Raw genomic sequence first — 27,055 nt, forward strand, 5'->3', positions numbered from 1 at the left:
TAAAGTTGATTATGGCTAATATGTGCTCAAATAGTTTACATACACAGATAGCATCAAAGCAAGTTGTTTTTCTGGCCACCTGGTCTAATACTCAGTCTCCTTTTAGCTCTGTTCTGGTCTCCACCAACTCTTCAGCTGCTAATGCTAAATCTAAGTTTATCAGTCACGACAGGTTGCACACAGCTTCATGCTGCACCAAGATAGGTCTGATTGTAGCCGCGTACGTAGATCAATCAACAGGAACAACCAGTTACCAGAGCCTGAACTATTGACTTTCTTTCTTTTTTGTTGCCCAGAAGTTCGTTGTCCTGTTCGTGTCAGTTGAATCAGTGGCTATGAAGTTGGTTCTAAGTACGGTTTAACTCATTCTTAAATAATTTTACCATTATGTGACTTTGAAACATATGGGGCAAACTAAGCTAACTATAGTGTTACATTAACGTAAGTCATTTTTACTAACTATAGCTAGGTTGCTAGCCAAGCAAAGCCAGATAGTTTAGAGCAAGCACTTCAACATTCATTGATGCTAATAATGTCCTCACATAGCCTACAAAGACTATTTGACCAGTGTCATAACATATGAATAAAGCTCATCTTGGTTTGTTGTTTTAGGATGAATACGTACGGTACATGGATATACTGATATAGCTACTGTTTTTCAGACCACAAATGAGACAAGAATTAGCGTTAGCAAGCTAGCACACCCACCGCTTGCGGACTACTTCTCCAGAGCTCCCATCTGCTCTCCTCCTGGCACAGTGGTATGCCAGAGGTGGGAGTGAATGGCTGTGCATTGGGAAAATAGAGAAGAAGTGAAAGTGGGTGTTTTTGTATCCCACGAGCCAATCTTTGAGAGTACATGTAAACAGTCAAATCTTTACAGCGGGCCATAAAACAAAAACAACAGGCTATAAGACGTCAGGGGAACTGATGATTCCCTTTCCTATTACATGTAGTCAATTAATCTATTGTAAATATGAAAATATTGATTAGTTCAGCTTTAGCATAGCATTTTTATAGAGTCATTAAAAAGTGTCTGTGTTTGATACCAAAGATGTATGATGTAGTCTTTCCACATTTCAGATCGCTCTCATCATTAATGGAGAGGCTGATGGCAGTTAGAGCAGATTAATCCATCCTAGAGTATCTATTCCATTGATCATAATTAACCAGGCAGTCAGGGTGCAGTTCTCCACCCACCACTTGTTCACTCTGTGTCCTCACTTCTCTCCTTGGCTGCCTCTTACACTCGTGCAGTCATTCAAAAAATTTAAGTAAGCGTTCATTACTGCGGATTCTTTTCTCTATCTTTCATTTTTTGTAGGAGAAGAGGTCTAGAATCCCCTATACTTTTCATCTTACTTCATATTATTTGTTCTCTCATAATTTCTATCCCCTCCATACATTATCACTCTGGTGGTTAATTTAGGATGCTGGAAATTACTCTATTCTAAGCTTAAAATCACACACACACACACGCACACACACATACATCCACACTCCCACACAAAGAGAGAGAAAGCCAACCATGCTTTTTTGCTCTGCAGAACTATCCTCCCTACTCTGCACAGCAACGCACACGTACACAAACACACAAACAAACACAGCAGCAGCAGCAGAGAGACGCTAACAGCACTCGCCAGGAAAACAACTGTGTTAGTGTGCGTGCCAGTGAGTGTGTGTGTATGTTGAGGAGTCATGTCTGACACGGAGGACGGAGGTTTTGACGGAGCGTCCTTCCTCTCTCCGCAGAGCCCAGGATCAACGTCTTCCACCAGAAAACAGAACAAGGAGACCACGGTCACGGTGAGTGGGGCAACTGAAGGGAACTCTTAACTTACCATGAACTCACCCTGGCTCTATACAGTAACCCTGAGGGACCACATTTGATACCAGCAGAGGAGAGCTGGAGTATGTTTGTCCCCTACTTTGATTTCCAGGAGTGTAGATTACCCAGGTGGGATTTAATTTTTGCTGCATCAGTTGTGGGCATAAAATACATTAATACACATATTTAACACATTGGGACTATATACAAACTATATCAGACCATAGGACAGCAGCAAAAGAGTTACATTTCCTCTTCAGTGTTGCTCTCTCTATATTTCTACCCATTCACTCTTTTGACAAGTGTTTGGTGCTTGCTTACAGATACACAGTGACATCATCCTATTCAGCATCCAGATGGTTTCTGCTCTGTTGTCAGGTCATCGCATCCTGTTGGGCCTTACGCTCGGTACTGTAGAGGTGCTGCTGCTCTGACATTATAGATTTTTCTCTGACTTCTATTTTCTCAAGATTTATTTTCTTACTGTACATTTAAAACCACAAGCTTGAGATAAGGGGGTGGGGGGGGGGGGGGCATGTTGCATGTCTTGGCTTCCATAGAAACCAGGGTGGTGCTATTGATAAGCAGATGGATACAAGAGGAGACGCAGAGAGAAAGAGAAGTGATACTGTGTGCTAAAGGTGAAGACTTGAAGAGGTCATGTGACCCTTGTCTACGGCACATATGCAGATTATAATAGTAAGAGTGGCAGATTTACTCAATTTCAGACAGAAGTAGACAAAAGCAGCTTCTTGTTTTTAGTCTGTCGATTTTGCTCGCTGAAAAGAGAACTGTCACTGCTAGCTTTAATCTGCTTAAGATAACGTTAACTCTGACCCCCTTTACACCAGGCATTAAAATGCACCTCCCATCCAGATTGTATCTAGATGTGATTTAAGGCGATTACATTTACACCTGGAGATCTGATTGCTCTGTCCAGCTCAAATGTTTTTAATAACCACACCCACCCGACCTGCCAATGCAATTGCATTTTTTCTTGTGTTCAATGTGGTAACAATGATCCAATCGGATCACAATCCGTCCTTAATGTGTTTTGTGTGCCTTTACTTTCATGTGGTCAAGCACCATCTGATTGTAATCTGATCTTTTAAAAACGAGAACCCTGTAAGAGGGGCTTAAAAATCATCTTTGTAGCTGCATACTGTACATGCTATAAGGCTAAAAGACTGAGGTTACAGTACAAGTACCAAGCAAAAAGTTATGCAGAAGCATTCTTACAGTGCAGGTTAGCTATTTAGCAGCACTTGGGCAACCAAAGCTTGGCAGGCCTGCTGCCTATTATGAGTGTTAAGCTAAGATTGGACGTCCAATACTCTGAGGAAGGGTTTGGTGGATGGTTAGTTGATCGAGATGACTGAAGGTCAGGAAAGAATGTGCCAGATGCAGTGTGTGCATGAATGCTTTCATTGTAGCCTTCTCCTCATCTTCACCAAAGGAAGCGGGGGTCAGTTTAAAGCCCCTCTAGCAGTGATTCAATGGAAAGCCATGCCCTCCAACAAATTAAAAGCTTCATAAAGCATGATAAGGTTGAATTAGAGGCCTTTTTCTTCTTCTTGTATTTCAATCTGAATATTGTCTCTGGAATAGTCATCAGCAGAACCATATTTGTCGATGTGCTCTGAAATAGAGTCTTTGCATGAGGCTCTCTGGTGCCACTGACATTTTTTTTATAGAAACAGAGCATCCTCGCTGCAGGCTCTCTCCTCCTGAGGTTAATTGGAATGAATGTGAGAGAAGAGCCTGGAGTCTTTGCTGAACCTGGTCTCTGTCTGTATCTTTATTGTGAAGACATGGCTTTTGATTTATTTTCTTTATGAGATGTGAGGTTTCTTTCTCTCCTTTCTTCTTTCCTTGTCATGACAAATTGAATTTGCCGCTGAAGAATCTATACAGCAACATTTTGTATTTTAATGGGAAACCAGAGTTTTTGCTCTGCTAAGCCTGAGAGTGATGACTTGTCACACCTGAGCCTTGTGTGCATTTGTATCAGCTTTGATTTCAGAGTATTTGATTATCTTGTGTGAATGCATTTCATTAAGCGGTGATTGTCTTCTGGCTCCCCTACAACCCTAGAGGTTTAAGTGAAAGGAAAAGTATAAAAGCAGTGCACCGAGCACAAGGGGGAATGCCATGCATTACGTTCGGTCCTATCGAGTGTAACTCCAAAGCAGAACCCAGCAGCTCACAGCAGGGAGACCTGCAGCCAGCAGATTCAACTTCACTGCTGCTGGCAGAGCGAGCACACAATTAACTGCACCAAGATAATTAAAGGCAATCTTTGGGAATCATTGTGCTGATTGCTGTGGGCCAGAGCAGAAGTTTAGAGTGTTGTGGTAGAGAGCTGATTGATGAATCCCAAAAAGCTGAGAACCACAAAGGCTCTGCGTTGACAAGTGTCCCCAAGGACGGGCGGATAGAAATGTGAATCAACAATACTGGGTCCATTGGAAATGTCTTCTTTGCTTTGATTTGTTCTCTGAGCCTCTGAGATGAGAGTGTTGCCAGAGCAACCAAGTGCAGACTACCTTGAATACCATAGTATAAGCCTGTGAACACATGGAGCACCAACAGTGCTGCTGTACAGTACAGCGGCATCCAAGCAAAGTTGTCATCATACTATAATGTGCTAAATTGTATTCTCTCCCTGTGCTGCTCTCTCTTTCCGTCTCGCTCCCTCCCTCTCTCGCTCCTTCTCTCTCTCCCTCTCTCCCTCCTTCTCTCTCCCTTTCTCCCTCCTCTCTCTCTCTCTTCCTCTCTCCCTCCTTCTCTCTCTCTCTCCCTCTCTCCCTCCTCTCTTTCTGTCTCTCTCTCTCTCTCTCTCTCTCTCTCTCTCTCTCTCTCTCTCTCTCAGGTTAACTGTGTGACGTTCCCGTCTCTTGCATGCCTGCCGGAGCAACAGCTGCTAAAACCAAACGAATGGAGCTACTGTGACTTCTTCTGGGTAAATTCACCATAGCATTTATGAGGCTAATGTCTGTAGTATGTCTGAGGGTTTAGCTCAAGACCAGAATTCTAACCCAAGTCGAGGCCGTACACATACTGCTGGAATCAGTGAAACTTTATCTCCTGATGTTCATTTAGAAATCATGTAAAACATGCTATGTATGATTTGGGACTTTTCAGACTTTTTTTTATCTTTCAGAAATAATAATTGTTGCTGTGCAAAGACGGACTTATGGTTTCATACACTACAACTAACTCCCAGGCTGTATCTCTATCTACTACATAGTGCACTATATTTACTGTCAGTCATTAAATGAATGCACTATATAGTTTTTTCAAAACTTCCTGTAGGGGAGCCAGAAACAATCATTTCCATGTCAGTACAACTTTCTGCTAACTTTCTCACAATGCAGTTACTGTATATCGATGCAAAAATGACAGTTGCCTGCTCATTGTTGAGTAAACGAATGTATTATACATGGGGAGGGGTTGCTACTGACTCCATGGCAACGTGACAGTGTACTTCCTGTTTACATCCCCCAAAGCATGACAGGAACCATAGATGTGTACAAAATAACAGAATGCAAGGTTATACATTTTGTATTCTGAATATCTGTTCTACAAATGAATGAATTATAAACCTAATGCTTAAATAGTTTACTTTCACAAGGGCTAAAGACTCAGAACATAGTCATCACTAATGTAAATACAAAGTGACCAAATCCATCCAGTATTTTATATTGTTGACAGTACTAAGGTGTAGAATACCCCATGAAGATGTTTTTACATCCTTTGAACACCAACATTAGATCCTCTCCGTTCAGATACATGAACAGGTAATATTACGATATTATTATAGTTATTCACAAAGAAAGACTTTGTAGACTCTCTCACACACACACACACACACACACACACACACAAACACACACTCATGTATATGGCATTTCTGAGTAGCTTCATTTTTCTCTAATTTAACAATATATGGCATGCCTACAAAAACAATATAGTGCATGTCAAGTGGCAATGCACTGTAAGTAAGGGAGTAAGAAATGAGCAAAACAGCATTGGGTTTTAAAAGTGAAACATTACTGTAGTTCTGGATGTTAAAATGTCACAATTTAGTTTTAGGAACAAGAACTCCTCAGACTACGAAGATGACAAAACAGAGGAAAGTGGATGAAAGAAAAGATCTAGATGAATCATTTTAAAAGCTGACACTGCTGCCCTCCCCGGTAAATTACTAAGTCTATATGAATGAAAAGGATTGTTTTCATTTTAAACGTGACTCCATATTGATCTCAGACTGCCTGTGCTGCACGCTGAGATTCAGCATAGGCTCTAATAAGATCCAGTAGGGTAATACATTACATGTAACGGTCTGGAGAGCAGAGAGCCAGCTGGCCTCTGCTGCTCTGTTTAGACATCGTCCACCCCTGCAGTGTAATCTCTACCAGGTGTGGTGGAGTCATCCACACAGAGGTGACAACACAGTGGAAAGAAAGAGTGAGTCGGGAGAGTGGACACCAGAGCCAGGGAGTGGCAGCTCAGTCACTCTCAAACCTGCTGCTCCTGGCCTCTGTTGTCAGGACTTTGACTTACAGTTTGTTAACATGCTCTTAAGTAACCACTTTACTGTTGCCTTTCTACATGAATCTGTTTTTTTAAATCATGTAAACTAGAAACACATTATTGGGATTAGTATAATGTGGTTAGCATAGCTTGAATTCTGAGGAGAATGTCAGGAAAAACCTGATGTCCTGATCATATGTGTGCAGAACTGGGTTTGTACAGTAATGGGGTCTAACCAACAGTGCATATGCAGGAACGATTTCAGACAGAATAAGTGCTTGCTAGTAGTCTTTTCATTCAGAATTAAACTGACTAAAACTGGTACTGACACACAGGTGTTTCTAGGATTCTAGGTGAGTTATTTTACACAGGTTCACTTTTCTATTTTCTTTTTCTATTTCTGTCTAACAACAATGACTTATTATCATCTAATTAGCAAACATGTATTTGCAAAGGTTTTCCACACAGTGAACATTTGCATTTATTTGTGTTGCATGTCTGTCCACATAAGAAATATAACAACAATATTCATATTCATTTGAGCAATTTAGGTTTCTTACGGGGCTTAGTGCTGGACAGATAGTGTTCAGTGGGAGTATCAGAGAGGCCTGCTGCTGAATATAAATTGATCTACACTTTCAAAGGTTTTCAGCAACATAAATACCTTATTGAGTTAATACTACATCAAATCCATCATATCAGAGATGGACTTGCCTTGTGTGTTAATACAGCCTCTCTCCCAGCATGCAGCATGCAGTTTATTTGATCAAAGTGTTTTGTGTTCATGTTTGTTAAGTGTTGGTTTGTTCAATGCATCTGTCATTTGCTTGCTGTGTTTGTCTCGTAGACTGATAAGAAGGATCCCCAGGGCAACAGCTGCATCACAGGATTTGAGGTTTTGCTGCAAAAACAGATGAAGGGGAAACAAATGCAGAAAGAGATGGCAGAGTTCATACGAGAAAGGTATCAGCCATCTCCCCTTGTCTTTTTTCACACTTCATCCTCAGATTGCCATGAAAACCATACAGCTGTCATTACAACAAACTATTTCCCCTTTTTCTTTGCTCATTCATGTGCATTACTGTTTTGCACAACACAGGAAACACACTTGGAAACAGTCCGATTGCGTAAAGGCTGTGAGGTAATGAAACTCTCTACTTCCCTCTCAGGATAAAGATAGAAGAGGAGTACGCCAAGAATCTCTCCAAGCTCTCCCAGATCCCTCTAGCGAGCCAGGAAGAAGGGTGAGTGAAGGAGAGAGACAAAGCACATCTCATCATAGAGTAGCTTCTCACACACATGGCCGGTTAGGACAAAAATTAAAAAACAACATGTTAAATCTTAAAAGAATAAGTATTTCCACGATGCAGGCGCTCTAGAGATGAGGAGGCTGTAAATGATGTGTTTTTGGGCTTCTACCTCCTCAGCATATTTTGTAATAATATGAATGCGATACTTTATTGCACCATAGAGGGCCTATTTCTTTCCAAGAGGGTTAAAGGTCAGGGTCAGCTGCAGAACAACAGCTATGAATCTGTGGAGATTTAGTATCAGATGATTGACAATCTGGGAAACATATAAATGGCTGTAAAGAAACAAAGCAAAAAAGTCAAACATTCTCTGGTTCCAGCTTCTCAAATGTGATAATTGCTTCTGTGTTTGAAGTCATTGCAAATTTAATATGTTTTTGATTGTAGTTTGGTCAAATATGCTCTTTTGAAGCATTTTCCTTTTATTTTTGGACATAAGATATTACTATTTTATAAACAAAACAATTAATCTGGAAATATTGTTGAAAGCTTGATCAATCATAGAAATCATATACTGTAGCTGAGTCTCTCCAATAAAGTGACATTGCAACTTTTGCTGACGATGGTGCAAGTGACAATTACGTTTACTTATGAAGCCCACTGCTTTTTTTCGGCAAGACCCGCCCTGCGTAGCATGCAAGCGCTAGGATTGGCCAAAGTCCATGCTCATGCAAGGCAATGGAAGACTGTTGATTTTGACAGCTGTGCTACAGCAGATTCACCCGTGTAGTGAGTCCACAGGTCAGCATAGCAATTATTCCCTTCATTATTTGACTGAATTAATCTTGATAGCTGACTTTGAAATACATTATGGTCAAATTATACAAAGTAATCAATGAATCGTTGAAGTAGAATCTTCATTGTTTCTCTGATGCCTTGATTGGATTTGTAATCAAACATAGTTGCGTCGCACGGACGTCTTGCCAAACTAACGGGACAATTACAGGATAATGATGAATTCTAAAACATAGTGTAACAGAAGCACAACTAGATAAAAGTCATAAAGTCAGCAAACTGGCTAAATGATGTCAATTACACACAGTGCTTGAAGTGGAAAAAAGTACTCCCCTTTCTCACATTATAGTAGTCCTACATTTCTGTCGAAAATGTAGGACTATTAATACGAGGAGATCTTGCTAATGTTCATCACATAAATGTATTTTAAAGAGAAGCATACGAGTATTTAGAAAAGGCTGTAGCAGGTCTTGGGGTCAGATGTGCATTCACAACTAGGTAAATAGCTTCCTGCTGATTGCTGCTTTAAAAAACAGCCAGACTCTGGTTGTTCATCTAGACCAGGGGTCTGCATGCGGCTCTTTAGCCCCTCTGTTGCGGCTCCCTGAGGCTACATCCACACTAATACGTTTTCGTTGTAAAACGGAGTTTTAACAAACAAAAACGATCTCCGTCCACACTGCGTTTCAGCATCGTTTTCGAAATGATCTCCGTCCAGATTAAAACGCCTGAAAACTAATATTCACGTACACTGGCCATGCTCATGTTTGTGAATTTCCAGGTAAGGGTCACGTGATAGGGGCGTGACGAATCAGGGAAGGACACGTCGTGACTGCTAAGAACCAATCAAGTACGAATGTGGGTGTCTACGTCATCATTTCTAAACTTATGCGTTTATGAGCGTCCACACGAAGCGGTAACCCCGGAGTTTTCAAACTCCTCCGTTTCCGGCGTAGTGTGGACGCTCAGTGTAAACATAGCAAAACAACAACGTAGTAGTGTGGACATGGCCTCAGGCTTTCACCAAAAATAACATGGAAATAAATAAGTTATTTTTATTTAATTTTTTGCACAGTGGACAATCTTTCAAAGGGAACACCTCTTATCTTGGAGTTTGAGGTGATACTGTGTCACTGAAAATAACATTTTGTCAACTAAAATGTGCGTCACATCCTATTACGTCGCTGTCAGGTGCCTTTCCCTGCGGGTGGCTAATCATGATTTGCAGACCCTCGCCCTCGGTAAACTATCGATGGATAAATCCCAAAAAAAGAAAAGTCACGGAGGAAAATAGAGAGTTTAATTCTGCTTGGACATCTTCATTTGCTTTCACTGCCAACGATGCTGGCTTACCTGTATGCTTGAAATGTGGCGAGAAATTAGCAAACAACAAAAAATGTAATGTTGAAAGTCACTTCCAGAACAAGCACACAGCATATGCTGAAAAGTGTCACACTGGAGATGAGCGAAAAAGAGCGATTTCTCAACTGCTGCAGCAAACTCTCCTCTTCATAAGAGTTTGATATTGTTATAACAGGTAAAATAGCAATAAAATGTCAAGAATCGTCTTTATTCTTGTTCTATAATTTCATAAATACAACAAACTATAGTTTTTGTATATATAATATAACTATATATATATAACTTGATATTAAATAGCTTTTGCGGCTCCAGACAAATTTTATTTGGTAGAAAATATGTCTCTTTGGATAGTAAAGGTTGCCGACCCCTGCTCCAGACCAAAGTTAACATTGTAGCTGGCTGCTGTAGGCTAGAGGTGACTGGAGAATGTCCTTTTTTTGATGCTACATCGATAAGCTGTTGCTGCAAAGAGTAGTGCTGGATTACATTACACATAGAAACATTAGCTTTATTAGCTTGCTTCTGGTCTGTATTTAGCGCTGGTTGGTTAGAATTTGAAACTTTATTGTGTCGCTGTCTGACTCTGTACCAGTTTTGTACCAGTTCTCTTTGTGTTGCTCTGTTGGAGACAGGCAACTAGTATAATGTTACTAACATTATGTACTGTAGACCTTTAGCCATAGACAAAGCAAGACTGGAAACAGAAAAGCTAGCTTGCGTCATGTAGCTCAGTGCCGCTGGGTAATGTATTCTATTTAGGGCTTTCATGAATCGCACACCTGATTTAGAAAAGGCTGCAAATTTGCTGACATTAGCATATACTACTGGACATACACAGCCAAGTCAGGCTGAAGCAATGTGCTGAACTAAACACGCGTGTGCAGTGCTCATGAATGCATCTTTTCATCTAAAAGAGTGAGAATTTGTTATTTCCTCTTTCAGAAGTTGCATAATCTAACTTTAAAGTCTGGTCTAGGTGGAAATAAACACCAATGTCAAATTAGTCGGTCAATTAGCCGGTCAGGCAGACAGCTCCTAGGCGAGCTAGCCAGTCAACTAGGTGGTCAGGCGAGACATCCTGGTGTGAGTGTGGGTCTGGAGGCCCTGTCAGTGATGCTGTGAAACCGTATGGCCTTCCAGTAAATCACTAGATGCTTTGATCTCTGTCCTGCAGCATACTTCAGCTATTAAGAAAGAGCAGAGGAGCGGAGAGGGGGAGAAGGGGGGTACAGAATAAAGGAGGAGAGGAAGAGTGAAGATGAGGAGGCAGACATTTAGTTGTATGTGTTGGGGGTTGCAGGGGAAAGGGAATAAAGGGAAACCCTGCAGGGAAAAAGAGCTTGCTACCTCTCCTCTTGTCTCCAGTCTGACAGCAGAGGGATATCATGCTGAGGGCAGGGCTTTGTCTGATTCTCCGAGGGAACTCAGGAACATGGAAAGTAAGCTGACAGGAAGCTGAGCGGGGCACAGACGGCTAAAGACACCCAGAAAGAGAAGAAGCTGTGATTTGTACAGATGCCGTTATTAAACTCATCTTTATTAAGAGATTCCTTCATGACACAGTGAGAGTGCGTAGCAACAGGACAAAATGTCACTGCAGCATCACAATATCAGACTAGAACCAGTTTCAAGAGGAAAAGTCATAAAGTTACTGCCAGTAATGTGCTTACATGTGTTTTAGAATAAATAGAATGCATGCAGTTTAGGGTGAGTTGGACTATCTTACTAAACAGACAATATGCTTTTGCTTGCCACCATATGGTAGCTAATTTTAGCTAGCACTACTTTTACTGGATCTACTGTGGTGGTACATTCTGAATTCAGCAAAAGTTACATCGGCTCACTTTAACTTCAGTTCAAAGATTAGTTTGTTCACATTTATACAAAACCAAGAAAGTGGGCGAACGTGCAAATGAGACAGTGTGCAGACAAGCTTTAGCTAGGCTTACCCTCCCCAGCACTTTTTACGTGCATGTCAAATACCCCCTGTTCATATTAGCATGGGAAGACAGGACTAGAGTGGGTTGGAATTGTCCCATATAGAATCCAGATTATGCCACCCGGCTCAGTCTGCCCACACCCAGAAAAGTGCAACACAATACTTTCATTATTCTGTCCCTCAGGCCAGCTCTGTTGTCAGACGGGACAATCGTTGTTTTGTTGGTCAGTTCCTACCATCGGACCAGCCGCGGCCCAGAACCAGCCATCCTGAAGTTACCATTTGTTTGGTACCACTGTATCAGTTCTGTTGAATCCAGGGAGAACACGGCAGGATATTCATTTTCCCTGCGTAGTATTTTCAAAACAGTATTTTGTTGGCAAGTGACTGTGTGTCACTGGGGACTGTGAGACAGTGGGGACATGACAGATGGAATTTACTGTGTGAATAGCATTTAACGTGGTGCAACTTTTGCAGCTTGGAATCATGAGAAATGAACAAAAGGTTTTCTTTCCTCGTAGGTTTTTTAGGTAGAGAACATATTGTACTGTACCTGTATAAAGTGGCCCGAGTAAACCACATTATAGATGCCATGAAATAGCATCTTCACAAGCTTAAAATGTGATATGTTAATGAGTGAATGTTAATGTGAGCTTAAGAAAAACTGACTTTGAAAATGTTGACTGAGGAACATCCAACATGTTTGTTAGACCTGAAGGATACACACATTCTGTTTTGCTGGGTAACAGAAAAGTCCATTTTAGGTTTCTGTATGTGGCGCTCTTTTCTTTGTTCAGCCCTGGTGGCTGTTTCTAGGTATTCTTACAACTCTCTTCATTCCAACCAAACCACTATGTCTCCTGGGTAAAACATAAATCATGTCAGTTCAAACCACAAATGCGTATGCAAGTGTCTCGTCTGGCTGTCCTTATCATGCTGTGTAAGCAACGTATGTCGTGCATTTGCATATATCACTTCTCTGAAACTGTGGAGACATTTGGACCTGAATGTATGAACATGCAAACAAAAAAATCAATTTGTGAATGTGTTCACAAAATCTGTAGAAAAAAGACTTTGCAGATCTGTCAAAAAAACTGAATATGAAAAGAAATGACACTGGGCACAAATGATTACAACAGTGTGGTCTCTTTATCTGAGCGAAGAAAGCAGGAAACTGTGATTGAACATGCACTGAACACTGTGTGTGACATTGAAGTTACAAGCACTAATTGTGAACCTGCCGTGACAGCGAAATCTGACTATGAGGACAATATTTAATATCTGTGGACACTTTTAGTCTAACTGTATTGTAAAATGTCCTGTAATGTCATTTTCCCCACAGATTTACAAATCATCAACCATAAGATGTGAAAATATTTCACAATTTGATTATAAAAACAAACTGTTAGACCCATTTCTGATGTGTGCTAGACTTCATACTGTGTCAGGAATGTTTTGGGTGACAGGCTGAGGGAATTCCACACATGTCCTGTATTCAGAGCGATGCTTTGAAGTAACCCGCTTCCCCATAAACCCTGTCAGTCCTGGACCTAAAGCCTGGTGCCTGTGACTGTGTGCCTGCTGGATGATTGTTTTACAGGCTTCCTGCCTCAAAGCTAATTATCAATCATTCCCTTTCTTCATATCCAAACAGACATGTGGCCTATTTAAAAGACAACTTATGTATAATTATTACGCAATGTGCATCGGCTAACTTAATTTGAATGATTATCAACAAAACAATACAGGCCCTCTCGGTGTTATTGCCCCCAGCTGTGTTGAAAAGCTGAGAGCCGTATCTCATGTCCCATACGTCCTAATCATCTGTTGAACTGGCTGTGGACCTCAAGCTCAGCTCTCTAGATTTACTGGTTACTTGTGTATCCGTGAACTTTTGCACTGACACTGTTGCTGAACCCCAACTGTGTGTGTGTGTGAGACACTTTCTGCTCTCCCTGCATGTCTTTATGTAAAAGTGTGTGTGGTCCTTTCTTGTGTAAGATATTAAACAGTCTCCTTCTTATCTGGTCTCAGGACTCTGGGGGAGGCTTGGGCCCAGTTGAAGAGGAGCCTAGCAGACGAAGCTGAGGTTCACCTAAAGTTCTCCTCAAAGGTAATTTATCACACTTTTCTCCACCCCGAAACAGCCACCTGCTGGATGCCCACACCTAAATTCATGTTCATGCATATCTGTGGATTGAATGTGAAGCAAATTTCCTCCACAACATCAATTTGACTGCTCAAGTGTTTTTGTTTGCAGCCATTGTCCCAACTGTATGTTAGACATTGCAACTAGCTCAATTATTTGCACTGCTCAGAGTGGATCTATTGGTGTTCACTCCCTTTACATTGACTTGATATGCGTCCCTGCATCTCTAAATGTTGCTTTGTGTTCTGTCTCTACACACAACTTAACTTAGATGCAACAAGGCAAAAATAGGAGCTATGAGGGTCATGTAAATATTAATGAATTCAATTTATAACATTTGTAAAACACACAAATGGCACAAAAGTGCAAAAGAAGACACAAGAAAAAATAAGGAAAATGTACCAAGGTCGCCTCATCCCTCTTTCCTCGTTGCATATTATATAGAAAATATATTTTGACATCATTATTTTTACATAATAGGAATTCTCCCCAGTATATATGCTGATCCTCCAGTCAGGGTGTACTGATACTGAGAATCCAGCACTTGTGTTGCATTTCTGCTGAATTTAGAATCTTCAGCTCAAGTTTTCACCTCCACCACTGACTTCGAAGGGAACTGCTCCTAATTTTAGGGTTGTGAAGTGCAAGTGTTATGGTTTTGTCTTGGAAGTTGAGAGAGGGACGAAGGAAGATGAAAAATGGCCAGGCCAGGATCACAGCTGGACCGATGGAGGAAATGGAGCCAGTGATGTTATCCTCCAGAGATGCACAGATGTGCGGCACAGTTCCAGGTTCTTGAATGAGAGGGAAGGATCTGAGTGGAAATGAACTTTGAATGATTGTTTCCAATGTGACTGCAGGAGGGAGCTGTAGCTCTCATTCATCACTGAACACCACAGCACTTATTAGGATCATATAACCAGGGACGGGCTTGCTATTCACAAGTTTCTCATTTCAAAAATAATACTATCGTGTCACATTCCCGGAGTGTCATTTACATTTCCTTAACTTTTAGAAATCTGGGCAAATCTGAAAGGAAGCCAAGCAATGTTGAAATATAATGTTCTGGTTCTTGTTTGGCTCCAAATATCTTACCGTTTATCTTCTAAACTAGCTCATTGTTAGAGGATGATGACATAATGTTGAAAGCTACTACAAGAAATGGAACTAATTATGTTTTTGGGATAATTAAATCAGATATATAGAGAGGGGGATTAAAGTGATTTCCCTTTTTGATCGATAACATCATTACTGAAATGAAAATAATTATTTTCATGACTTGCAGCTGGAAAAATGAAGTTAATTTGACTTCAACACCACTTGTTATGCATGAAGACTTACTGTATCTGCGTGTGGATTCGTGTTGTCATTCAACACTTAGGATTCTATTTTAAACACCACCACTGTCCTTAGTTGCAATAGATGCAGTTATCATTTTCTCAGATATATCTGAACAGTAAAGAGTGAACACATAATCACCACTGAGTGACACCAAATTGAGATTCAGCTGTGTGCTTTACCAAATAGTTCTCGTTCTTTTTCCACCACAGCCTGATTGTCAATACAATAGAATTAAGTGGAAATGTTTTTTTCCAAGGAATTCTTTCCTATATCTGTCTTGTTGCAAACAGGCTATCCTCACATGACACTGTTCAACTGAATGTGATGAGCTGAGGAGCCGAATACAGCCCTGGCCTACTTTATTTCAGCATCAGTGTGAGTCTATCAGACGAACAAGCTCATACTGCCTCAGAAAATGCAAAGCTTTCAGACCTCACTCTTGTGGACACCCAGAGTGAAGCATGGATGTATTTAGAGAACTGGATATTGTGCCCCATTTATTCCAATGACAGTTGCTCACTCAGTGATTCCCCTAGTTGCTCTCCTCTCCTCATCTCTGTGTTTTATCGAGGGCAGGGCTTTGCACAGACTGTGTGTGCGTGTGAGAGCAGAGTGACATTCAAACACTTGGTAGTACGCTAACTTATTGCTCTCGCAACCAAAATTTGTTCTGTCGGTAAATGCACTGACCTGAACCAAGTAAGAGAAGATATGAGTCTGCTAGCCGCTGGGCTAATTGATGCAGTATAGAATGCCATAGGGTTAAGCCAATCGTTTTTCTTTAAGCTCAGGATAAGCTCAGGTAATATACCTTCATCTTTAGTCTTCAGAAGTGTTTGAAGTAAATCTTAGCCTTTTAACATGAGTACAGTTGAATTTAACGTTTAGCTTTTTGTCACTGAAGTTAGTTAAGTAATGTGTGGTTAAAGGTTAGCTTGTTGCATGAGGTAATATTTTATTCCTTCCTGAAGTTACAGTAACTGATATTATCATTTAAACACAAGTATGGTGCAAAACAAATTGATTGATGTCCAACTTCTTGCCAACGTATCATTGGTTTGTTACATAATGTGATACCGTGGCTCCAAAGTTACATACGTTACCTTCTCGTCCTGAGCAGGACATATTTAATAAGACCACAAATATTTATCATTTTTTATTTCAGTGCATATCAAGTGCCTTTTCACGGCTCTACACATGGCGATGGCTGAGCCGGCAGCTTGCAGCTAACAATGCTAGCTGCACTAACAGTGCAAACAAAGGCAACAGTGCTGACAGAGCTAACAGGGTTCACCTGATGGGGAACTGCCATGGATGTATAAAGAGAACTGGATACAGCGTTTGAGGCTGCACCCTGTTCATTCCTATGAAAGTTGCTCAGTTATTAAGCAAAACAAGTTTGACTTCCGAGTATATAACTAAGATTAAATTATATTCTGGCAATCTTCCGCATCCATGGGCCCATAGGTCATGCGCTGAATGTTTCCTTTCCCCTCCTCCCAGCCCTCGGTCCAGCCTCGTTCTCATTCACATGAAAGGAAGGAGGAAAATAACCCTGGATTTGTCTATCAGTGCATTTTACAACTTTTAAGACCTAATGGCATAAATAAATAATAAAGGGCTAATCAAGTGTTCATACTGGAAAGTTGATTTACCTAAAAGAAAATCGATCCGTTGAGTTACAGACATCTCTCTCCTAATATAAGTTTATGGGAAAAAGTATTTTTGGGCCCAATGGCATCACATGACGGACCTGGTAGATTTGTATTCCAAAGCCTGGTGCTCTTGCTGGGGGCTTCCACAACAACAAACCTTCCTGAGGTCCTCTCGTATGATCTTCTGCTGGTCGGCATTGAATTATTGGTGTTTTTATTTTGAGCAGCTCCAGAGTGAAGTGGAGAAGCCTTTTCTGGCCTTCAGGGAGAACTTTAAGAAGGACATGAAGAGGTTCGACCATCACATTGCCGACCTACGGAAGCAACTGTTTGGTCGCTATGCAGCGGTGGAGAAGGTACACACCGACACATACAGATATAAGAACAAGCACAGCAACTCTAATGTATCACAGGTCTGTCCTTGTACTCGGCAGCAGCAAGATTTCAGGAACCATCTTGCTGGTGATTAAAATTCCACATCTCCTCCATAAGCAGACTGCTGTTTCCCGTCCTTGGAATGTTTCCTGCTTTTTGTATACATACAATGAAAAGCGATTGGCTGAAGCCTGAAGGCAACTGCAAATCTGTCTCACATCATCTGTCAAATCTGGGACAAAACTGTTTGTATGATGGACAATTGAGCATTTAAAGCAGGACAGGAAATAAGATACTGGCTATGGATGAATACCGAGACAGCGCATAGCAGATGGCATCATCACTGTGATGAATAGAAGCAGACTGTAACATTATACTAGATACAAACTTTATCACTTTAATTAGAAAATGTTTGTTTATGTTTGAAGGGGGAAAAGTTTTTTGCCTGAAACTAAGCTAAAAATGTAAAAGCAGGCCATTTGCCGAAAGTAGGACAATAGAAGGGCGTCCTGCTTTAGGATAAAAGATTTCATCTGTGCAACTGTGAGATCTGAGCGTGTCTGTGACTCCAGTCCCTTACTCTACCTCCGGCAGGCCCGTAAAGCACTGGCTGACAGACAGAAAGAGCTGGAGTTGAAGACACAGCAACTGGAGATCAAACTCAGCAACAAAATTGAAGAAGACATCAAGAAGGCCCGCAGGAAATCCACACAAGCAGGTCAGAACCAGGGGTCAAAGATCACACTGCAGGTCACTGTGGTGTCAAAGTCTCACTCAGGTGTTTGTTGTTTAAGGAAGCAGAGAGCACTGCCCAGCAAACTCTCATGTGTGTTTGTGAATGTAAAACATATGGAGTGACTGTATGTTGACTGCTAAAACAGATCATACACTGTTAATACAGGTTCCACAAGTTTTTTGTAATTATGTTAAGTGCTTCCAATTTCATTTAAAAAATGTAAAGCTTTTAAGTGTCACTAAAACTCTCCTGTACAGTGAAACGGTACAGGTGAGCAGCCCTGTGCACTAAAGTACTTTGTACTCACTTGATTGATAGCAAAGCGTTTTGACAGGGCTGACCTTTGAGTGAACGGAGAGCCGGAGATTCCAAAATGGAGGAAGCAATCAAAGCACCAGCCACTTTTACTTAAAGTCACTACAAGAACTGGTGATGAAATAGTCCCAATTTAAGACTGATGGCTCTATATAAGCTACATAAGCAAACAAGACCGTCAGTGCGAAGGCTATTACTATATAGCTCAGATACTGTAGTTCACTGCTAGTGGCCCCGAAAGGCTTCAGTGTTTATTACACCCCACCATAAAAGAAACCAACATGATGTAGCTGAATGTCAAGTTTGTGCAGAGGGCCATTACATCCGATGGTGTTCGGTAAATATCTTTGCAATCTGCTTTGTAGAATTTGTGCTGAAATAAAGGTTGAGTTTCATCAATAATATTAGGAGTCATCCTCGGAGGAGCTATGTATCCACAGCAAGTGTAAAAGCTCTGATACCTCATCATGGAGCAAAGTGTTAGAAAAGGTGGAATTGTGACCTGGTTGTTCACTAAAGTCACTGGAATCATCCTCTGGGGACCATGAATTTCACGGACGTCTGGTCAGGCGTTGTGAAAGTATAATGCTCTTGACCAAAGAGTTGGGTTGTTTGGCCTTGCCTTTAAATGAGTTTGCACAAACGTTTGTATTAATCTCAATTACTAAATACAATGTGCAAAGAAAATACCTTTGGAAGGCGATAGTACTCTGTATTGTAGATATGTGGATCTGGATTTCATCAATCAACCTCTAGAATTCCTTCCCCAACAGATGTAGGATTGTCTCTTATCAGAGATCATCTGAGGATGATCAGCAGTGCTTTGTGTCAGCGCTGCCTTTAGTCCAGAGTCAGACTCCACCAACGGCAGAAGCAGAGTTTAGTAAATGGACATAAATCCATATCCTCCTCCTCGTTTCTTTAGCCCTTCATTGAAGCGGTCACTTGAGATTGGCTGTGAACCAAGATGCTGTGTTTGTCTTTTCACATGAGTCATGAGCTTTATCAGCACTTCGAGCCAGACTGGGAGTTTTTATTAATAGAGGGTTGGAGGAGGGAAGAAGGGGGGTCAGGAATATTCCTGAGTGACTGTGTTCACCCAGACTCTCAGAGAGGCGTGGCAGTGGACTAACTTGACAGTCCTTGTGGGACATACACACATGTACATGTAATTTCATCTACTACAGAGATATTTTGATCCGACTTATTCTGCTGATTTATTGAGTGAAATTCTGCTGTTCATATCTTTTAGACTTTTAGATTAAGAGACTGATATACATGTCAAACTTTTGAAAAATGACATAACACAATCTTCCTCTTACAATTATAAAGTTGAATTCAGGAGTAATAAAACACATCACTGCTCAATTCAGTACAGTCGTGGCTTTTCCTGCTACACTCTCAGCGGGCGTTGAGATCAAAAACAGCCCTCTGTTAGTTCAGAGCAGGGCTGTGTTGTTTGAGCTTCAGTAGGACATGAAATATGTTCCAGGAAGTCAAGGTTGAATGATAGATTCTTGAGTTTGGTGGCTCATGTTAGCAAACTTTACACAGACGTTGTGTAACTGACTACTTACTTACTGAGTCAGTTTGCCGTCACTACGCTTTAGCCCTTAGCATCATCCTGTAATTACCACTTGTGGCCATAGTGGCCGCTGTTACTTTTTACCACAAGTCTGGTAACAGCCTCCTTCCCAAAACAGGTAAAGAGTTAGCAACACATGCTATTTCTTTGGTATCAAAAGTCAGATTTCATCTGATGTGAAAAAATGTGATTTCAGTTTTTTGCTTAGTCTACATGAGCTTGTTACATAGTTATTTATGGCAATCCAGTCTCATCAGACTACATTCACACACATGTTTCTGACAGTATGCATGTCAGGGTGCGAGGGGGAAAAGAGGCGGGGTGGAAAAGTAGCATTAGCAGCAGCCGGGTGTGTTTGTAAAAGTGTTTAATAGGTGTGCGACCTGAGGAAAGTGACTGGCTAAGAGTAAACAGATGTAGACTCTCAGCCCAAGTGTGATGTCATGACTCAACCAGGCACGACCACATGCTGTCACACACAAGTACCAATCCTCCATCCAAACTGGCTCTCCTCACACACACATACACACACACACACACACACAGAGTCATCCCTCCTCCGTGCTGCTCATGCAACCGGGTAGAAAAACAGCAGCAGTTGTTGACAGTGCTCATTGCGTCTGGCTGCTAGTGATGATGACTACAGTGTGAGGGAAGCAGAGAGGAGACTGATGCCAAAACAACTAAAGCCCGGCATCTGTCTGCTCATAACAAAGACTCATTATCGCCTAGTGCTCTCGCTGCCTTGGACTGCACACAGCATGAACTCATGGACGTCTCCTTATAGCAGGGATTTCCTTATGCTGTTAAATCAACCACCTAAGGCCTTGATCACCCTTTATGGACCTCATTACTTTTGGGAATTCATTGATTTCGTCTTTTTAAGGGTGTGAGGGCTGATGTGATGAACTGCAGTATAAACAGCAGCTCTTTTGCATTTTCTTCCCATTTTACTTCACTTTCTATTTATAGATGCATATTCTGAGCTGACCTGAAGACCCTGTTTACTGTAAACTGTGCTGCAGCAGCAGCAAACACTACAACTTTGTGATGTGCCAGTGCACACCGTCCTCATAAAATTAAATGTATGTTCCTTTTGACCTCTTAAATCCCACAGAGCCGCGAGTAGATCTGTCACTGTAAAATCATGCTGTACGGACAAACTGTTATTTTATTTATTCTATTGGGGAACTCAACGTTTCCACAGAAACCAAATATATTAGTGTCAAAAATCAGCTGTAAAAGGTTCAAGATCATGTTGGTGAAGTGAATGATAATGAGGTAATAAATCATAGAGTACAAGTCTAGTCTGCCTCAAAGTAACTTCTGTTGTGATTTGACACTATGTAAATAAAGTGTGGAAAACTAAGTGTTAGGGAGTTAATTATATAGGTATTTTACAGTAAAATCAGCAAACTATGATTTCTGTAACTTATTTTTACATCAGTAATGGTAAATGGTAAATGGACTTGCATTTATACACACCTTTCTAGTCTTCTGACCACTCAAAATTCACCAAATCGCACACACGTACACTGATGATAGAGGCTGCAGTACAAGGTGCCACCTGCTCATCAGATTCTAATTGAAACATTCACACACCACTCCGACATGCGGACTGGAGGAGCTGGGAATGCCCGCTCTACCTCCTGAGCCACAGCCGTCCCGGTAGTGACATTTCCATCCAACATTATTTTCAGCCGACATTGAAGCTGTAGTAATTTTACAGAAACATTCGAATTAAGTTATTTTTGTAAGTTGACTTTGGACATCCTGTACAGCTGCGTCCATCCCACCCACACCTATCCCCGTATTGTGGCCATGTGCTGGATGTAGCTAAGGTACATCAGTAGCTAGCTATTTAAAAAGATGACGTTCCCTTCTTAATCCAATACCTGACCTATTTACAGCTACTACAAGAAACTTCCATTTTGTCTTCATTTTGTCTCCCGTTCTGGATGAAAGTGCGAGTGTTTCCGAGCGCCAGAGTCTGATTCATCAATCGGACCCAGAGGCCCCGATGACGAGCATTAAGAATAACTCTATAGAAATGGATTCATGTAGGCGCAGAGCCAGTGATAAGTTCCTCACAGTAACTTTAATTTGCTGAACCAATTGGAGTTTTTGCATTATGATTGAGTGGCCAGCACCTGGACTGCAAACTACAATCCTTTGTCGTTTACTACTAGATATGACCGATAAAGAATTATACCACCGCCTGTGCTGTCACTGGAACAGTGACACTTCAGATGAAGGCTACTTTTTGGTCCCCAGACTCCACTTTGAGAAACACTGTCCTACACTGGCTGTGAGCTATTTAGCATTCCCACTTAAAAAGTACAGTATTAACGTGAATAATACGTAGCAGATATAGCAGCAGACATTGACTGCAGAAGATTGAGAGTCATTTGCAGAATGATCCGCATCATTTCCTCCCTGATTCAATCTCTGATGATTAGTGTTTGTTTTGCTGTCAGCAGCATACAGGCAGTAACGGATTAGACCTTTCCTTCTATCATTGCTTATGTTATCATAATGGAATCTATTATCAGTCCAGATTGTCTGCACTGTTCGGGATAATCGCATCAGCTGAGTGAACAACAACTGTACATGAGTGTTGTGCAAAAGCCGTGAGTGAAAAGGTGGGAAGTAGCGCCACCTAGTGCAGAAATGGGGCATTGTAATGTGCAGGACACCCAGAGAAACATTGCTGGCAGAGACACTTTGTCAGGTCTCATTGTTTTCTATTCATTGTCTCTAACAGGAGACGATCTCATGCGCTGTGTCGACCTGTATAACCAGTCTCAGTCCAAATGGTTTGAGGAGATGGTCACCACAAGTCTGGTAAGAAATCATGCATTTGATGTGTGTGGTTTGGTGTGTGTTTGTGTGTGTATTTGTTTTCTTGATAAAAACTTCTTTGCTTTAACACATTTTTTCACAAAAAATGTGAAGAGTAGAGATTTTCTCCATGATCTCCATCTCTACTCTTCCAAGAGTAGAGATGGAAGAGTAGAGATTTTTGCCATGACTCAGTCATTACTAACTGCTCTTCTCCACAACTTTTGCAATGTGCAAAACACATAATGTAAATATCATTTTTCCAGTTCAGTAGAAAGAGCTTCAGATTTATGTTTCTATTAATATAATTGATGGACCTCTATAATCATCCACACATGCAAAATGCACCTACAAACACTGTTCAACAATATCTGAAGAGAAATGGGGAACTCCTCTTTAATGCACAGTGTGTATTGCTATGTTCACACTATGAGCGACAAAAGCATCAAACAGCCGCAGTGTGAACACAGCTTATGTTTTGGGCCTTTCCCAAAAGCAAGGAATCAGGGCTCCCTCTGACTTTTTACATTCATTCAAAAGATTTCCTCTTTAACTGCTTTCATGGAATGTGTGAACATTTTACAGGGAATTTGCGAATGATTCTTGTTAAGTCACTGTACTGTAAGTCTTAACAGCATTGCTGACTGTCTTGTCTGCTCAGTGTCTACAGATGGAAGAGTAGAGATTTCTCCATGACTCAGTCATTACTAACTGCCCTTCTCCTCAGGAGCTGGAGCGGCTGGAGCTGGAGCGGGTGGAGATGATCAGACAGCATCTGTGTCAGTACACTACCCTTCGACATGAGACAGACATGTTCAACCAAAGTGTAAGTAGGTAACTCACGATCACAACTACTAAGAAACACTACTCCACAGTCAGAGGTTAGGGCTGCCACTGAGAGAACGAACATGTATCTGGTTAGAATCAATGCTACAGTGTAAGGTCACTCCAAAACATGCCTCCAAATGTGTGTGCTCGCCTCTGTCTCTGAGGCTACAGAGACACCTTAAGTGTTGTTACGTCAGAATACATTTTTATGAATAACTTTTATTCATATGTGTGTAAGTAGAAGTAGAAGTCAAGTCACTTTCAAGTATAGGCCTTGGCCTAACTAAAATGTTTGGGAGACTTTACGATAAACAAGACTTCATTGATCCCCGAGAGGAAATTCGAATTTCAGCAGTTAAACAGGCCAAGAGGTAAGAAAACAGAGAAAGAGTTGATATTAAAAAAGGCTATGTATAATATAAACATTTGATTGCAAAATCTGATGCCAGATTGCACAGCAGTACTTCTGCCTGGCTTTGGTTGACTTTTTCTATCGCACACTTTGGTGCACTTCATGATGGCTCTTACTTTATGTATATTTTACTTTAGCGTATATTGTACATTAAAAGCAAGCAAATTTCCCTTATGGGAGAATAACATTTGAGCTGAATCTATCCCATCATTACCCCACCTACACCACTGAGCGACGTGAACATTAGATATCACCTGAGGCGATGCTTCAACTCTTCTTTCTTTGTCCAGACGATGGAGCCGGTGGACCAGCTGCTGCAGTGTGTGGACCCAGCCAAAGACAGAGAGCTTTGGGTACGGGACAATAAGACTGGAGAAATCAGGCCAGTGGACATAGAGATCTGACCCCAGTGCTGTCTGACAGCTCTGCACATGCACACTTGCACCATCTAACTCACACACTGTTCCAGAGGCTACATGCCTGAGGACTGACTCAGAGATGAAATCTGTACTGGGATCTTCACTCCCCCCCACTGATCCATTTGTGACTCCTAACAAACTAAGGGATGATCAGTCTTGCTGAAGATGGAGTCAGTATAAGGGAAGTATTGTGAGAAACCGAAGATGATGACAGGTGGTGATCCCCGGCTGAGATGGTACAGGAAAATGGACACGATGAGTGTGAATTGTGAGGCGAATGACTAAGAAGCACCTACAATGAACATTTAAACAGCTGTAAATGTTGATTAGCTTCATGTCATGCAGCAGTGTATGTTCAGCTTGTTTGTGCTTTTGCTCTGTGAGGTAATTCTCTGAGTCACTTGCGTGTCAAGTTTGCAAAATCATTTTAACAGATGCTGCTAAGCAAAATGCATTCTGACCTAAGAGTGCTATTACTGTGTACCAGAATAAGACTAAAGTATTTTAATAATACTAATATCCACCGTGTGCAGGTATTGAGTGTTTGCTAAGCCTCGCCCAGCCTTGCTACTGTTGCTAAGCCTGTGTCGCATTGCACATATTTAGTTCACAAATTGTATCTTTTTGAAACAATAGGTCTTTGATTTCAAACACAAATGAAACAAAGCAGATTCTCCTTTCTGGATTTTGTTGACTGAAACGAGAACTCTGACTAGCTGTCTGTTATTAGATTGTGTAAATGAATGCAAACGCCAAATCCCAGTGACAACCTCCGGTGTTGAGAAATGAAGGCAAAAGCGAGTCAATGCCCTGTGACCCACATCTTAAAATGCCCAACTTTACAGCAGAAATAAACATTTATATAGGACTTATCCGTTGAACTTATATTTAGGGCGTAAAGTCAGGCATAATTAAGGGTGTGGCTGTTTTAAGTGACAGGCGAGTGCTGTCCCAGGTGGCTAGCTTCTAGCTGTCTCCTCTGCAGCGTCACCTGGACCCGCCTCAGCTCCACCAGCGATCAACCCCATGTTTGGATCAGCTGGGAGTTATGCTGTCTTCACTGCCTAGATGGTGACGGCCAGGGCCACCCACTCAGAGCGTCACAGCTGGTAATATCCCCTAGTATTATAATTCAAAATGTGTTTGTTATAATATAGATTTGGTTTGGATGTTGCTGATCATATGAAATATATCGTAACAGTATAATTCACTTTCATGAGAGAAAAGGATGTACCAATGAGAGACAACTTGTGAGTTTGGCAGACGTAACTCTGACACAACTTAGGCTGGATTCTTTTGTAAATTGCCAGATGACCACTGAAGGTAGGAAACGTTAGGCAGTAGCATGCTAACGTCTGCATGAAGCCTACATTCGATCAGACACATTCCTTACATATTTGGTCTTTTGGGTTTTTGGTTTACCCAGCAAAACCTTTTGATCTGTAATATGCTCTCATTAGTTTATGCGTGTTGAGAAATCCAAAGCCTGTCAGGCTTGCTGTGCCTAGTTGCAGTTGCTAAGCTATGCTTGTAAGTAACTTCTTGGTCGGGGTTTAGCAGACGACAAATCCCAAATCTGGCCACACTTCTTAACATCTTGGAAACATGACTGAAAATTTAAAATTTCATTTCCACCAGTGTTTTACTTCATTCCCATTAAGAATTAAGAATCAGCCAATTGCAATTTATACCAAAGTGATTTTTAGTAAATATACTGTCAGTTGCTGTTCATATGAAAAGTATTGGAAAGAGAACTTACTTGTTACACATTTTATTCCTATTGGAAGTCGGGATGTTTTGGTGATGTTCACAGGAGCCTGGTGTAAATATATGGGATGTGTGATTTGCAATGGAGGATGTAAAATACAGTAAATAGTAAAGTCTTGCAAAAAGACCGAAATTTGGTACTGATAATGTATGGAATATACAAAGTGTTTTATATGCAATATATAAAAAAAAATAACAATCCTCTAAAATGTTCTACAATTTTGGAAATGTAAGTCAGTTGCTTCAATTTGATTCAGTGTCAGTGAAGTGAAATGTTGTTAGAAATGTTCTTTTATTGCCATGACTTCTCCGGTATTACTGCTTCGTATTACTTGACTTTAGAGGGAAGAGCAGTGACATGCTTTTGTACATTAACAGCTCAAGGTTGGCATTTTTCATTAATAAAATGAAAATATGTATCTCATGTTAAAACATGCTCCTTACCGGGTTGTTGTGTCGATTTTCTATGACCACAAAATAATAAAAGGCATATTTCTACAATGCAAGAAGTATTTTATTTACTAAAAAACTTGTTTTCACATTCAAATATAAAATGGGTTGATCAAACCATGTTCTAGATTTAGGCAGCAATAATAAAAATGGTTTAAGTTCTGACAGAGATACACTTGGACTTTATGAGATAGGTAAAATACATTGACACTGCATTTCGTATTATTGACCTAAAATAACCCATGTACTGTATGGAAGGCATATCTGGTAACACTTTTATAATAATACTTGGCAATAAGTCATTTATAAGCCATTTGTTCATGACTAATCATCATTTCATGACTAATCATTTGCAAATTATATATATATGTATATGTATATGTATGTATATGTATGTATGTATGTGTATATATATATATATATGTATGTATGTATGTATATATATATATATGTATGTATGTATGTATGTATA

The 27,055-nt window shown here is 40.8% G+C and overlaps 1 protein-coding gene across 1 annotated transcript in view; it reads left to right on the forward strand.

Moving 5' to 3' along the window:
- The window catches only part of gas7b (growth arrest-specific 7b), a 61,724-nt gene extending 35,088 nt beyond the window's left edge, over nucleotides 1–26,636 (forward strand). The window contains exons 5-14 of the mRNA XM_031873870.1: nucleotides 1,753–1,806; nucleotides 4,701–4,790; nucleotides 7,212–7,327; nucleotides 7,534–7,608; nucleotides 13,745–13,823; nucleotides 17,083–17,211; nucleotides 17,825–17,948; nucleotides 22,631–22,710; nucleotides 23,435–23,533; nucleotides 24,238–26,636. Coding sequence (XP_031729730.1) covers nucleotides 1,753–1,806; nucleotides 4,701–4,790; nucleotides 7,212–7,327; nucleotides 7,534–7,608; nucleotides 13,745–13,823; nucleotides 17,083–17,211; nucleotides 17,825–17,948; nucleotides 22,631–22,710; nucleotides 23,435–23,533; nucleotides 24,238–24,351 — 960 coding nt within the window. The 3' untranslated portion in view covers nucleotides 24,352–26,636. The remainder of the gene's footprint in view (nucleotides 1–1,752; nucleotides 1,807–4,700; nucleotides 4,791–7,211; nucleotides 7,328–7,533; nucleotides 7,609–13,744; nucleotides 13,824–17,082; nucleotides 17,212–17,824; nucleotides 17,949–22,630; nucleotides 22,711–23,434; nucleotides 23,534–24,237) is intronic.
- The last annotated feature ends 419 nt before the right edge of the window (nucleotides 26,637–27,055 follow it).

The sequence above is a fragment of the Anarrhichthys ocellatus genome, unplaced genomic scaffold (genome assembly GCF_004355925.1).
Source record: "Anarrhichthys ocellatus isolate YVR2014 unplaced genomic scaffold, GSC_Weel_1.0 scaffold76, whole genome shotgun sequence".
In the NCBI taxonomy this organism is placed as follows: domain Eukaryota; kingdom Metazoa; phylum Chordata; class Actinopteri; order Perciformes; family Anarhichadidae; genus Anarrhichthys; species Anarrhichthys ocellatus.